Source organism: Sapajus apella, unplaced genomic scaffold (genome assembly GCF_009761245.1).
Source record: "Sapajus apella isolate SASKATOON/1434 unplaced genomic scaffold, GSC_monkey_1.0 scaffold55, whole genome shotgun sequence".
NCBI classification, from domain to species: Eukaryota; Metazoa; Chordata; class Mammalia; order Primates; family Cebidae; genus Sapajus; species Sapajus apella.
Genome location: NW_022436995.1, coordinates 1298708 through 1313584, shown reverse-complemented (window position 1 = coordinate 1313584; position 14877 = coordinate 1298708). Strand labels below are relative to the sequence as shown.

General features: G+C 37.4%; 1 protein-coding gene across 5 annotated transcripts in view; it reads left to right on the top strand.

The window, feature by feature from the left end:
- KLHL28 (kelch like family member 28) overlaps positions 1-14877 on the top strand; it is a 40966-nt gene that overhangs the window by 17641 nt on the left and 8448 nt on the right. For all 5 annotated transcript variants that reach the window (XM_032244494.1, XM_032244498.1, XM_032244493.1 and 2 more), the window contains 2 exons: positions 1151-2049; positions 12977-13420. In XM_032244494.1, coding sequence (XP_032100385.1) covers positions 1151-2049; positions 12977-13420 — 1343 coding nt within the window. The remainder of the gene's footprint in view (positions 1-1150; positions 2050-12976; positions 13421-14877) is intronic.

Here is a 14877-nt window from a genome sequence, read left to right as displayed (position 1 = left end):
AGGGATTGGAATGTGAATGTCATTTGGGGAGCCATTATTCTGCCTACCATTATTGTCTTTCCACTTTCTTTCTTTCTCATCCCTTTTCTTCCCTCGTATTTTTATTCTTTTTCATCTTCCAGAAGCACAAAGTGGTAAGTAGATTGAATGGGCATGATCCGAGTTAATGATCAAGAGTTGAGGCTGGGTGTAGTGGCTCATGCCTGTATTCCCAGCTGAGGGAAGCTGAGGCAGGTAGATCATATGAGGTTGAGAGTTCGAGACCAGCCTTGCTAACATGGTGAAACCCTGTCTCTACTAAAAATATAAAAATTAGCCTGGTGTGGTAGCAGGCACCTGTAATCCCAGCTACTCAGGAGGCTGAGGCAGGAGAATGGCTTAACCTGGGAGGTGGAGGTTGCAGTGAGCTGAGATCACTGCACTCCAGCCTGAGTGACAGAGTGTGACTGCATGTAAAAAAAAAAAAAAAAAAAAAAAAGAGTTGAGTGGCTTTGGTATAGATCAGTAAGTGAGTCTTATTGCCCTCGTTATAGAACTTTGTATTCTGTTCATAATTAATTAAATTAATTGGTTGTAATGGTACCTTCATTAAATTCAACACCCTCTATCAAAGCAATTATTGAAATTTTAGGTAAAGTGTGTTAACATGAAATTTCTGTCCAATGAAAGCATCTGTTGGTTGGCAAAAAGTGTTGTTTGTTCTACATCTAATTTTACTTTTAGCAGATTTTCCCCCTCATATTTTTATTTTGTTTCAGTGATAGCTCACACCTGAATTTAATGCAAGGGAAACAAAATAAAAAAGTTGGTAGAGTTTTGATCCAAAAGTCCATTGTCGGAGATTTTTATGGTTTGGGGTATTTCATGTAACCTTTTGGGCTTCCATTTCCTAATATCTATAATAAGTTGAATTATGTGGTTGTTAAGTCCCTTTTTTTTTTTAATTTTTATTTTTAAGGGTGCCTACTGCCTGGAGTTAAATCCCTTCTAACTCTGAAAGCCTCTAGTTGTAGTATTTACTATGAAGTATTTAAAAACCAATGAACAGGCAAATAAATTCCAAATCTGATTATTCTGTACTATTTGAAAAGCAGTATTATTGACAAGATTACTTTGAAATAACTGTCCATGCTTTTTTATTTTTCTATAGATGGACCACACATCCCCGACCTACATGCTTGCTAACTTGACCCACTTGCATTCTGAACAACTTCTGCAGGGCTTGAATATTCTTCGCCAACATCACGAACTCTGTGACATCGTTCTTCGAGTAGGTGATGTTAAAATTCATGCTCACAAAGTGGTACTTGCCAGCGTCAGCCCGTATTTCAAAGCTATGTTCACTGGAAACCTTTCTGAAAAGGAGAACAGTGAGGTTGAGTTTCAGTGCATTGATGAAACTGCTCTCCAGGCCATTGTGGAGTATGCCTACACAGGGACTGTTTTTATTTCTCAGGACACAGTTGAATCTCTCCTGCCAGCAGCAAACCTGCTTCAGATAAAACTTGTCCTGAAAGAATGTTGTGCATTTCTTGAAAGCCAACTTGATCCTGGTAATTGTATTGGAATTTCTCGTTTTGCAGAAACGTATGGTTGCCATGACCTTTATTTGGCAGCCACTAAATACATATGCCAGAATTTTGAAGCTGTTTGCCAGACTGAAGAGTTTTTTGAGCTTACACATGCTGACTTGGATGAAATTGTTTCCAATGACTGTTTGAACGTAGCTACCGAAGAGACTGTTTTTTATGCATTAGAGTCTTGGATCAAGTATGATGTACAAGAACGCCAGAAATACTTAGCACAGTTACTAAACAGTGTACGATTACCATTGTTGAGTGTTAAGTTTCTCACTAGACTATATGAAGCAAATCACCTTATTCGTGATGATCGCACTTGTAAACATCTTTTGAATGAAGCCCTAAAGTACCACTTTATGCCTGAACATAGATTGTCTCATCAGACAGTCTTGATGACACGACCTCGCTGTGCTCCCAAAGTACTTTGTGCAGTAGGAGGGAAATCTGGACTCTTTGCCTGTTTGGATAGGTAAATAGAAGTCTTTCCTAAATGAATGATACTGATTGATTTTATGCTTTTTAAATGTGCAGATTTTCTGTATTTTAAAAATAGTTTGATTTTCTTTGCTTCTTTTTAGTTTTTTTCTTCTTCCTAAAATATATATGTGATTTTTTTTTTAATTATATTGTCATTCTCTACAATACTCTCAGTTATTAACCACTTCCCCAAGTACACTTTTTATCTACCTGGTTACTCATTAACTTTTCCTCCATTTTATGTCTTCTTTTTTTTTGTTTCCTGGAACCATGTACATCTTTATTTGAGTCAGGCTACATCAGAAGAGATTTATTATTGTCATGTATATCAGAAGATACCAAAGAAGAGAGCTGGGAACATATGGTGAGGACAGAGTGGGGACAGGAATGGGTTTAAATGAAAACAGTTCATTAGAAGTGCTACCAAAGAAATGAGAAAAAATAGGATACTGATATAAATTAGGTATTTTGAGTGCAATTTGTTTTCTTAAGTGTAAGTATTTTTAAAAGACAGCATTAAGAAGTGTGTGTGTTTTTCCCCCCCAGCAACTTAGAACAGGAATTGTCAGACTTTTTCTATAAAGGACCAAACAGTAAATATTCTAGACTTCGTGAGCCATATGATCTTTGTGGCATCTACTTAACTCTGCCATTGTAGTCTGAGAGCAGCCATGATAATACATAAATGAGTGAACCTGGGTGTGTTTCAATAAAACTTTATTTATAAAAATAGCTAGTGAGTTAAATTTGGCCCATGGTAATAGTTTGTCAACTCTTAATTTGGTGCGTTATACTAGAAACTTTTATATATTGAAAATATAGCTTGAAGTTGTTTTTGCTTTTTCTTAATAGGATTGCTTCATGAAAACTTTTGTGTTTAATATTTTTTTTTTAATACTGTAGATTTCTTTCTGACCATTTCCAAAAATTTGGTAGATTGCTTTCCCTCTTTAATGTTAGGAAACTTGGTGTTTCATCAATGACAACTGATAAATTCTGCATTTTCAAAAAAGTCTCACAGTACCTGTAACCCCAGCACTTTGGGAAGCCAAGACAGGAGGATCACTTGAGGCAGGAGTTTGAAAGAAGCATGGGCAATATAATGAGATCCTCTTCCTACAAAAAGCTTAAAATATTAACTGGCATGGTGTCACACGTCTGTAGTCCCAGTTAGTGGGGAGGCTGAGGCAGGAGGATTGCTTAGGCCCAGGAGTTTGAAGTTGCAGTAAGCTATGAATGCACCATTGCACACCAACCTGGATGACAGAATGAGATCCTGTCTTGGAAAAAAAAAAAAAAAGTCTGATAATACATTTTATGTATGTATGCACACATTCATTTATTGAGACAGAGTTTGGCTCTTGTTGCCCAGACCACAGTGCAGTGGTACGATCTGGGTTCACTGCAACCTCCGCCTCTCAGGTTCAAGCAATTCTCCTGCCTCAGCCTCCCAAGTAGCTGAGATTACAAGCATGCATTATCACACCCAGCTAATTTTGTATTTTTAGTAGATATGGGGTTTCACCATGATGGTCTGGCTGGTCTTGAACTCCTGACATCATGTGATCCACCCCCATCGGCCTCCCAAAGTGCTAAGATTATAGGCATGAGCTACCGCACACAGCCTCATAATACATTTTTAACTGTAATCTAAAACTAGTATTGTTGAAACTGGGCTACACATAGATAGTTATGTTAGCTACACATTTATTGATTAACTCTTATTCTTAAATGCACTGGTTACTGGCATAAAGTAAATTATATTAGTATTGTGACAAAAATTTTCAAATATGCATTTATATAGTAAAAATTTGTGAGCAATTGCCTCTTATTTTCTCAACTATTAAAAATAACAAATTGTTGAAGAATAATTGTTCATATCTTTAGTCACAGTAATCTTATATAATCCATCATAATAAAATTTTAAAAATTAAAAGTATCATTTGCACAAAGCTGTTTATTGCAGCCTTACTATAACTTTGGAAAAATTAAAACCAACCTGAATGATCATTAAATTTAACTCTATAAAAAATATTAAACAGCTGTGCATCAGATACACTGCTAGGTAATTGGCCTTCAACAAGTTAATAATTTAGTAAAGGAGACATCTAGAAAATAATAACACATAATGTTAGTGCAGTGATTGAGATAATTTTATACAAAGATTAAAGATAGCCATTTATCCCATCTGGGGGATTTAGGGAAGAGAAATTGTAGAGAAGTTCATGTACAAGTTGAGTGTTGAATGTTAAGCAAGAATCAAGCATAGAAAGAGGAAAGGTCATGGGGAATGTGCAAAGACACAATGGCATGATACAGTATGGAATGTTTGGAAAACTAAAAACTGATTGGTATTTAGAAGTAAAGGGATTTAACCAAGAAGTGTCAGGCACTGGTCTTTGAACTAAGTCAAAGAAGTTATTGTATGCCATGATAAAAAATAAAGACTTTTATGTGGGTTGCAAAACCATTCTAAAGAGGTTAGTGAAATGATCAGATTTCTATATTAGATCATTCTGGCTGTATTATGGGAAAAATTGAGAGGCCAGAAATAATATCAGATTGATTAAACAAGTTGTTATTTTAGAACCTCTTAACTAATATAGGCAAGAGATGATGAGATCCTAAATTAGGGTAGAAGTAGCAAAGATAGAGAATGGGGCATTCATTTTAAAAAAGTTTTAATAGAGTAAATTGACAGGATTTGGTGTTTAAATGGATATGAGGGAGGGATGGTGAGGAAGAGGGAGGAATCTGAGATGAATGAGCTGTTTTGATTAGATGATGCATGGATGCTTCATATATGTATATAGATAGAGACAGAAAGAGAGAGAATATAGGAAGAGAAGCCACTTTTAGGGGAAAAGTTTTGGGCACATTGAGTTTGAAGTGCTTATGAAATATCCAGGTAAAGGATATTCTATGGTAGCTGGATATGAGTACACAGCTCAAAGAAGAGCTCAGGGCTGGAAATTTGGAAGTCATCTGCATATAGTATAAATTAGAGGTATAAATTCAAACTATGAAGTCTTTGATGGACTTATTTACAGTTTATTCCCTTCTTTGCCTGGTGAGAAAATATAGAGAAGAAATAGGATTGTGAATGAAAATCTGGGGAACATTAATATTTAGGGTGAGGGCAGCAGGAACAATTTTAGAGGTAGGAGAACCAAGAGAATAGTGCCATAAAAAACAAGGAATTTGTGTGTTGAGAAGGAAGGAATGTGATAAACTATGTAAAATGCACTGGAAAGATCCAGAAAGATAAAAATGGAAAGGTGGCTCTTAAACTTGGCTTAGGGAGATCATTGATGACTTTTGGTGGGTAATTTCAAACAGAGTTGTAGAAATGCTGTAGATACATTTCAGTGGGTTGAGAAGTGAATACTAAGTAAGGAAATGAACTATGAATTAAGACTATTCTTTTAAGAATCTTGCCAGAGAAAGGAAGGACAGAATTAAGGCAGTAACTGATAGCATCAGAGGAAGTTTTGTTTGGTTTCATTTTGTTCTTGAAGAGAGAGACGTGAGTATTTTTATACTTAGATGAGTAAAGAGATAAGTAAAGAGGAATAGGGTAAAGATATATGTTCATTGATGAAGCAAGATCTTAGAGGAAGTGGCAGAGATCGATATCAAAAGCAAGGACAGAAAGTTTTGAATAGGAGAAAGAGAGACTCTTTATGCCTCAAGACAATTTAGGTTTACTGGCAGGGGGAAGGCGAAAGCAAGGGTTTAAAGCAGATCTTGTCCAATGGCTTTAGTTTTTTTCTTTAATTAAGAGAAGAGGCCTGCTAGAGAAGAAAGTGGGGATTGGATAGGTAGCTTAAGAAAACTGGGGAAGCTCTGAGAACTGTATTGTTTCTACTTACACATAAGGATGGCAATATACTGAAAGCATTTTTTGAATAGTTGTGCAAATATGTTAAATGTTGAATGGACTTTCAGCCACATCACTCAACACGATAAACCACAGGTCTAATTCCAAGAATGAAACTCTCATTAGAACTGATTATTATTTGCCTTCTTCTATAGTTTAGATGTGTCCCTTCAAAATTCATGCGTTGGAAACTTAATTGTTGTTGGAACAATATTAAGAGATGGTGCCTGGCCAGGTGTGGTGGCTTACGCCTGTAATCCCAGCACTTTTGGAGGCCAGGGCTCCCAAGGGTTGAGAGTTGATCACCTGAGGTTGAGAGTTCAAGACCAGCCTAACCAACTTGGAGAAAACTGTCTCTACTAAAAATACAAAAAATTAGCTGGCAGTGGTGGCACATGCCTGTAATCCCAGCTACTGAGGTGGCTGAGGCAGAATCACTTGAACCTGGGAGGCAGAGGTTGCAATGAGCCGAGAACGCACCATTGTACTCCAGCCTGGGCAACAAGAGCGAAATTCCATCTCAAAAAAAAAAAGAGTTAGGCCTTTAAGAGGTGATTAGGCCATGAGGGTCCTGCTCTCATGGTGAGATTAATGCCATTAGTGTGGAAGTAAGTTAGTTATCTCAGGAGTGGGCTCCTGATAATAAGATAAGTCCTGCTTGCATTTTCTCTTTATCTCACTTGCTTGCACTTCATGTGATGACTTCCATCATGGAATGACCCTTCCCTGATGCAGGCATCATGCTCTTGAACTTTACAGCCCCCAGAACTGTGAGCTAAATTAACTTCTGTTCTTTATAAATTATGCAGTAGTTTGTTAGAGAAGCAAAAATGGGCCAAGGAAGAAAATTGATACCTAAAGGTGGTCATTGTTATAACAGATATCTGAAAATATGGAAGTGGCTTTGGAACTGGTTAATGCGTAGAGGCTAGAAGAATTTTAAGTAGCAGTCTAGAAGAAGCCTAGATTGCTGTGAATAGAATGTTAAGGGTGATTCTGGTGAGGACTCAGAAGAGAGCCATAGGGAAATTCTGGAACATTTTAGAGATATGTGGGCATGATCAGAATGTTGATAGTAATGTGAACAGTAAAGGTATTCTGATGAGGTCTCAAACAGAAACTGCGAGTAAAGGCCATCCTTGTTATACATTAGCAAAGACCCTTGCTGAATTGCCTCAGTGTCCTAGGACTTTATGGAATGCGGAACTTCAGAGCGATGAACATTCAGGCTGCTTTGTGGCTGCTTTTAACTGCATATAGTAAGGTGCGAGAGGGAAGGAATGATTTAAAAATGGAATTTATAATTAAATGATAAACAGAACAGAAAGACTTGGAAAATTAGCAGCTTGACCATGTAAAAAGTGGAAAGGTATCTTTTAGGAAAGTAAACCAAGGATATGTACTAAAGAGATGACTGGTTACAAGGGAGCCAAATGCTAGTCAAGACAATGGGAGAAAGTCCCTGAAGGCATTTTAAGATCTTCAAGGCTGTGCCTCCCATTGTACTCTCAGAGCACTAGGAGGGTAGAACGGTTTTGAGGCACCAACCTGGGATACCCTACACATGTTCACTGCCCGTGACCACCTTTACTCTCCACATTCCAGTGTAGCTGCCCCAGCTGTGGCTCAAATAGGCCCAGATGCGGCTCAGGATGCTTCTAAAAGGCACAAGTAGTAAGCTTTGGTGTTGGCCATGTGATGTTAAGTCTGCAGGCTTGCAGACTACAAGAATTTGGGGGCATGGCTACCTTTTCCTACTCTAAGAGTGTTGCAGATAGCCCAGGGGGCAGGCAGAAACCTGTCTAGAAGCAGAACCACTGCAGAGCACCCTCACTAGAGCAATGGCTAGGGGAGTCATGGGAATGGGGCCACCCCCAGAACTACAGAAGTGTAGTGCAAGCAGTGTGCAATGTCAGCTTGTCATAACTGTAGGCACAAGATTCCAGCCTGTGAGAGCTGTATGGGCTAAGCCCAGCAAAGTCATGGGGGCAGGGCTGCCAGAGGTCTTTGGGGCCCAACTCCTGCCCCAGTGTATCCAGGAAGCAGGACATGGAGTCAAAGGAGATTATTCGCCAGCTTTAACACTTAATGTTTTCTTTGTTGGGTTTTGAACTTACCTGGGGCCTCCTACTCCTTGTCTTTCGTCTTTCTGCCTTTTGGAAGGAGAATATCTATCCTATGCCTCTCACCAATGTATTTTGGAAGTAAATAATTTGTTTTGATTTCACAGGCTCACAGCTGGAAGGGAGTTTGCCTCAGGATGTACCATGCCTTGAATTTCGCTCATATATGATTTAGATAGACTTTGGACTTTGGACTTTTGAGGTGATGCCAGAATGAGTTAAGACTTTTGGGGCTATTGGGATGGAATAAATATATTTTGCATGTGAGTAGGATATGAATTTTGAGGTCCAGGGGTAAAATTCTATGGTTTGAAAGTGCTCCCCAAAAGTTCATATTTTGGAAACTTAATTGCCATTGAACAATATTAGGAGGCGGGGCCTTTAAGAGGTGACTAGACCCTGAAGGCTCTGCCCTCTTGAAGGGATTAATACCATTATTATGGGAGTGAGTAAATTATTGTGGGAGTGGGCTCTTGATAAAAGGATAAGTTTGGCTGTCATTTTCTCTGTCTTGTGCACAGGCTTGCTAGCTACCCATGTGACGTCTTCTACCATGAGATGAACCTTTCCCAATGCCAGCAACATATTCTTGGACTTCCCAGACTCCGGTACCATAAGCCAAATAAACTCCTGTTTTTTATAAATTACCCAGTCTGTAGCATTCTATCAGCAGAAAATGAACTAAGGCACCCTCAAAAGACCATAAGGACTAATGACATTATATGTTGTATGTATTTAGCTAAATAATCTCCAGAAATCTATAACTTCTAGATAATCCATCATCATAACCTTTAGTCTTACTATCATTTTTATTTACTCTCATATAAAGAAATATATGAGAGTCTTACTTTCATAAAAATAAATATATGGCCGAGTACAGTGGTTCACGCTTGTAATCCCAGCACTTTGGGAGTCTGAGGGGTGAGAATCACGAGTTCAGGAGTTCAAGACCAGCCTGGCCAACATGGTGAAACCCATCTCTACTAAAAATACAAAAAACTAGCCAGGTGTGGTGGCAGGCATCTGTATTTATAGCTACTTAGGAGGCTGAGGCAGGAGAATCGCATGAGCCCAGGAGGCGGAGGTTGTAGTGAGCCAGGACCACACCATAGCACTCCAGCTTGGGCAGCAGAGCGAGACTGTCTCAAAAATACGTATATATGGTGCCCGACTATATATTTATTTTTATGAGAGTAAGACTCTCATATATTATATGAGAGTAAATAAAAATGATAGTAAGACTAAAGGTTATGATGATGGATTATCTAGAAGTTACGGATTTCTGAAGATGATTTAGCTAAAAACATACAGCATGGCAGCCTTTGTCATTATTGGTAACTTCAACCATTCAAAAATCTTGGTTCACACATTCCACTCTTTGACAGTGGTTTTCTTTTGCCAGCTTATTTATTTCAGTATATACCCTCCAATGAGTCTTTGTTCCTTTCAGGTTTCTTCATCCATTGGCCCCATAATCAATAGAACTAATTGTTCTTTAACTACCACATATTCTTATCTTCCCAGCTTACCTAGCTTAGATTGGAGGAACGTCACAACGTCATTCCTTTAAATACACCACAGCTCCTTTGACTTTCTGTTCCTCATCATACTCCTCTAGTTAAATTCAATTCTCCGCTTATGCCATGGCTGCATCTGAGCAGCAGACTATGGCTAGAGAAACCTACATACTCATTTTAACTGCTCTCATGTGGGGCCTTAAGCACTCCCCAGCACGCCCCTCTGCTTTTCTCTAATCAGTTTATTATTTGACTCCCTCATGTCTCACACTTTCTACTCTCCTAACATCCAAAACCCATTTCCCTTACCTGTTACTCTACTGAAAAGATGGAAGCAACCAGAAGAGAACTACCTCATCTTCCCAACACCAAATCTACTGACTTATTTCTATCTAAGACCAACCCTTCCACTTCTCTACTTATTTCACTAGATTTCACTCACTCTCCATTACACAAAGACTTTGCCCTTCCATTTATCCTATCTCTCTCCTGCATCATCACCTTCTCCCTCTCTCCCTCTGTACTGTATGTATCATTACCATCTGCATGCAAACACATTCTAGGGTAAGCTTCCAGATTAAATTAATCCTTTCTGGTCCCCATGGTCTTTCTCTGCTCCCCTTTATAGCTATCTCCTCATATTTATTTTACTCATTATAGTAAAAATCATTGGAAAATTGTCTATACCCCCTGTTTTCACTTCCTTATCTCCCATTCTCTTTTAGACCTTGTTAGGGTCAGAGTATTCCATGATACATCATTTCATCAAATTCATATTTTTTAAAACAAATATTATAACAACTGACCATAAACAGGAATTCAGTAACTATTGAGTGAATGAATTTATCTTGATTATACTGGATAGAGGACTTTTTTTAATGCTATTACGTTATTGAGTTGGGGGACATTAGCTACTTTCTCCCAGCTTTTGGAGGATAAAGAAGCATATATATGTTGTTGATGTTTGTTTATTTGTTTGTAGAAGAGCGATTTATTAGACAGCGAGAGAAAAGACAGCTCCATGCTGTTGTGGAAGGGGAACCCAGGGAGTGAAATCAGCTGAAGTTTTAACCCTTGAGTTGCTCCCCCCTCCCCATTCATCCAGTTCTCGTCCAGTGAGGAGTTCTTTCAAACTTCCTCTGGAGTGATTGATACCAGATTGGCTACTTGTTCCACAACCCTGAATTACAGAGTCCCCTCCTCCCAGAGCTTTCTGTGGGAATTTGGGACAAAAGAGCCCCTTATGGCTTTCCTGCAAGCAGGAAGATCAGACAAAGAATGTTACCTGGCCCACATGGAGGAGGTGCTCAAGGAACACTAGCCCCTCATGGGGGAGCTGGGAAATTCCTGCATTTGAAACCCCTCCCCTAGCAGACCCAGGGAGAGAAATTTCTTTAACACAGTCCCTCAATCCCCCTCTGAACAGGAAAGTCCAACTGCTGTTGAACACAGGCCTCCATAGCTGTCTTAACTACTTCCTGCTGAATTGGGGCGTAGAAGGGGCCCTGCAGTTGAGGTTTCCTCCAGAGGGGAGTCTTCCAGTGGTACAGGTCAACCCAGAGGTACACGATAGAACTTATGATCCAGGGACATCTGGGGTTTCATTTGCAGGACCATTTGTAACCTCATGGCATCAATTCATTCTGAAGTCTGATGTGACGTCTTCTGGCTGGCTTGCCAACAGATTAGTTACTAGGGGAGTACCCAGCTCGCAGGTTCTTGGCCTCTCTAACCCCGAAGAATGGGGAAAGGGGCCCAGAGACGTGGTGAATTTACTGTCCAAACAAAATCATGGACCCAAAGAGTTTTGTGGAAGAGCAATTTATTAGAGAGAGAGAGAGAGAGAGAGAGAAGGCAGCACCCACGCTGTTGTGGGAGGGGAACTCAGAGAGGGAAATCCCTTTTTTTTTTTTAAATCTAATTTTAATTCAGCCTCAACAAACAAGCAGAAAAGTGAGAAAGCTAACTGTATTAGCAGACACAGATGTACCAAATGTAAAACAGTGGACTATTAACAGAACTATTTACATGCATATATATGTATGTGTGTGTGTGTGTATATATATATATATATATATATATACATGCAAAATATTATATAGTATATAGGTATAGGTTCGTGGGTCAAGAATAAATACTCAAGTACCTATCAGCCAGCTTCAGAAACTATTAACAATACTTTTGAAGTCCTCCTGTGTCCCTCCTTGCTGCCACCTCCCTTCCTCTGGAAGTATCCACTGCCCTGAATTTTTATGAACTATTCCCTTGCTTTTCATATAATTTTGCCACATACCAAATGTGCCCTGATATATTGTTAGGTTTTGCACATTTAATATAAATGCAGTAATATATGTTACTCACAGACGTTTTTTCAATGAACAATGTTTGTGAAATTCATCTGTGAGACTGCATGAGGAAATGGTTAACTTAATTGAAATGTGATATTATATCATGTACAAGCATAATACACTTTATCTTTCTACAATAAAAATTTTAATTTTAAATATTAAAGTGTTACATGCACATAGAAAAATGTACAAATCCTAAATGTACAGCTCAGTGAATTACCACAAAATAAATGTTACAAACCAATTCAAGAAATAGAGTATGACCAACACTCAGAGGCCACCCTTGAGATCCATTCTTATCCTCCCTAAAGGTGACCACTGTCCTTATTCCTAATCCAGAGATTCATTTTACCTGTTTTTGAACTTAATTGGTATCCTTTTGAATTTGGCTTTTTTTCTCTCTACACTGGGTGTGTAAGATTCCCCCAGCGTCATGTAGCTGTAGTTTGTTCCTTTTCATTGCCATATAGTATTCTCTTGTATGATACAGCACAATTTATCCATTTTATAGTGAATGAACATTTGGATTGTTTCCACTTTGGAGCTGTTACAAATAATACTGTAGTAAACACTCTTGTACATATACGTATGCATGCTTTCTCTTCAGTAGAGTTGCTCAGACAGGACACATAAAGTACACTTTATTTGACTGTTCTCCTTTTGCTGGATGATGGTGTTGTCTCTGTGAACATTTCTGTATATGTGTCTAGATGCAAAACTTACTGTAATAGACATTCAGAAGAGTAGATACATAGGAATATAATTGCTGAGTCAGGAAACATGTATCTTCAACAATTTTGGTTAAGGTAAAATTGTTTTCCAGAGTAATTTATACATGCTTACACTCTCACCAATGGAGTATGCATTTCTTGCTACACATTCTTGTCAACAGTTGTTATCTGACTTTGCATTTTTTGCCACTTTGGAAGATATGTCTTGGTTTATCATGGTTTTAATTTTTGTGTCCCTGATTACTAATAAGATTAAACACATCTGTCTTTATGGGCCACTTCAGTTTTTAAATTTTAATTTTTTTCTGCTTATTCTTTAGTGTGGAGATGTACTTTCCTCAAAATGACTCTTGGATTGGTTTGGCACCCCTAAACATTCCTCGCTATGAATTTGGAATATGCGTTTTAGACCAAAAAGTATATGTTATAGGTGGTATTGAAACTAATGTGCGTCCTGGCGTCACTATCAGAAAACATGAAAATTCAGTAGAATGCTGGAATCCTGATACAAATACTTGGACTTCTCTAGAGAGAATGAATGAAAGCCGAAGTACTCTTGGAGTAGTAGTACTGGCAGGAGAACTGTATGCCTTAGGTGGTTATGATGGACAATCTTATTTACAATCTGTAGAGAAATATATTCCCAAAATAAGAAAGTGGCAACCTGTGGCACCAATGACTACAACAAGAAGTTGTTTTGCTGCAGCTGTATTGGATGGAATGATATATGCCATTGGTGGGTATGGTCCTGCCCACATGAACAGGTATTTAATTTAATAATTAAATCATATATGTTTGTGGATTTTTAAAAGTCTCATTAACCATGATTTCTGAGTTTTAAACAATTTGTATATATGAATTAACTTCCAGTATTTGGGAAACTTAATCTGCTCTATAAGATATAATTATTTTACATGGAAATTTAATACAAACCTAACATCCCTCTCATTAAATTTTATGTTCTTTCAGTGTAAATGGACTAGATTTTAAAACTCAGAAACCTAAAAATAATATGACGTTAAACAACTTTAGATTTTGTGTGGTGTGTGTGTCTGTGTGTGTGTATATATATATGTATATATATTATATATATACATGTGTATATATAATATATACATATACACGTGTATATATTATATAAGTATATATACATGTATATATGTACACATATAATATATATTTTATAATATATATTATAAAATATATATAATTTATTATATATATAATATATGTTATATATACATGTATATATTATATATATATGTGCACAGTGTGTAAACTTTTATTGTATTGCTTAATAGAATAAAGAAGTGGAAATTTAATTCCTATATGTCTATACAATACTATAACCCATCATATACTTAAAACCTTATTTAAATATTCCTTTCTGAATTCTTATTCTGTAATCATACATGTATCATTAGGTATTTGACTTGTGCTGGAGTTCAAATTTGTGATACCTGTATTCTGTAGTATTATCTGAATAAAGGAAAAAATAAAAGTGAAGTAACTGGTTATATGGGAAATTAATCATAATTCTGAACCTTTATTGAAAATTGATGTTCCAGAGATTTTATCTTTGGCCAGGTGTGGTGGCTTATGCTTGTAATTCCAACACCTTGGGAGGTTGACAAGGGAGGATTGCTTGAGCCCAGGAGGTTGAGGCTGCAGTGAGCCTTCATTGCACCGCTACACTTCAGCCTGGGCAACAGAATGAAACCCTGTCAAAAAGAAAAAAGAAAAGATTTTATTTTAAATAGTAATTAGAGTGGTTTGTGTTATTTTGATTGTGAGTATTTTAATGAGCAAGCATACAGTCAGCCCTCCATATCCACGGGTTCCCTATCCACAGATTCAACCAACTGTAGATAAGAAAATTTTTGAAAAAATTTACAATAATAAAAAACAAATGAAAAATAATACAGTATAATAGCTATTTGCATACCATTATAAGTAATCTAGAGGCGATTTACAGTATATAAGAAGGTATATGTAGGTTATATGCAAATATTACACTATTTTATATATGGAAATTGAGCAACTGCAGATTTTGGTATCCTTGGGATGGGGTGGATCCTGGAACCAATCATCTACAACTTCCGAGGTTTGTTGACTGAGACAGTGATGGCACAACAGCATTTCATCTATAAATTTTTACTTCTATTTAAGCCAAAATTTTCCTTCTTTTTTTTTTTTTTTTTTTTTTTTTTTTTTTTTTTTT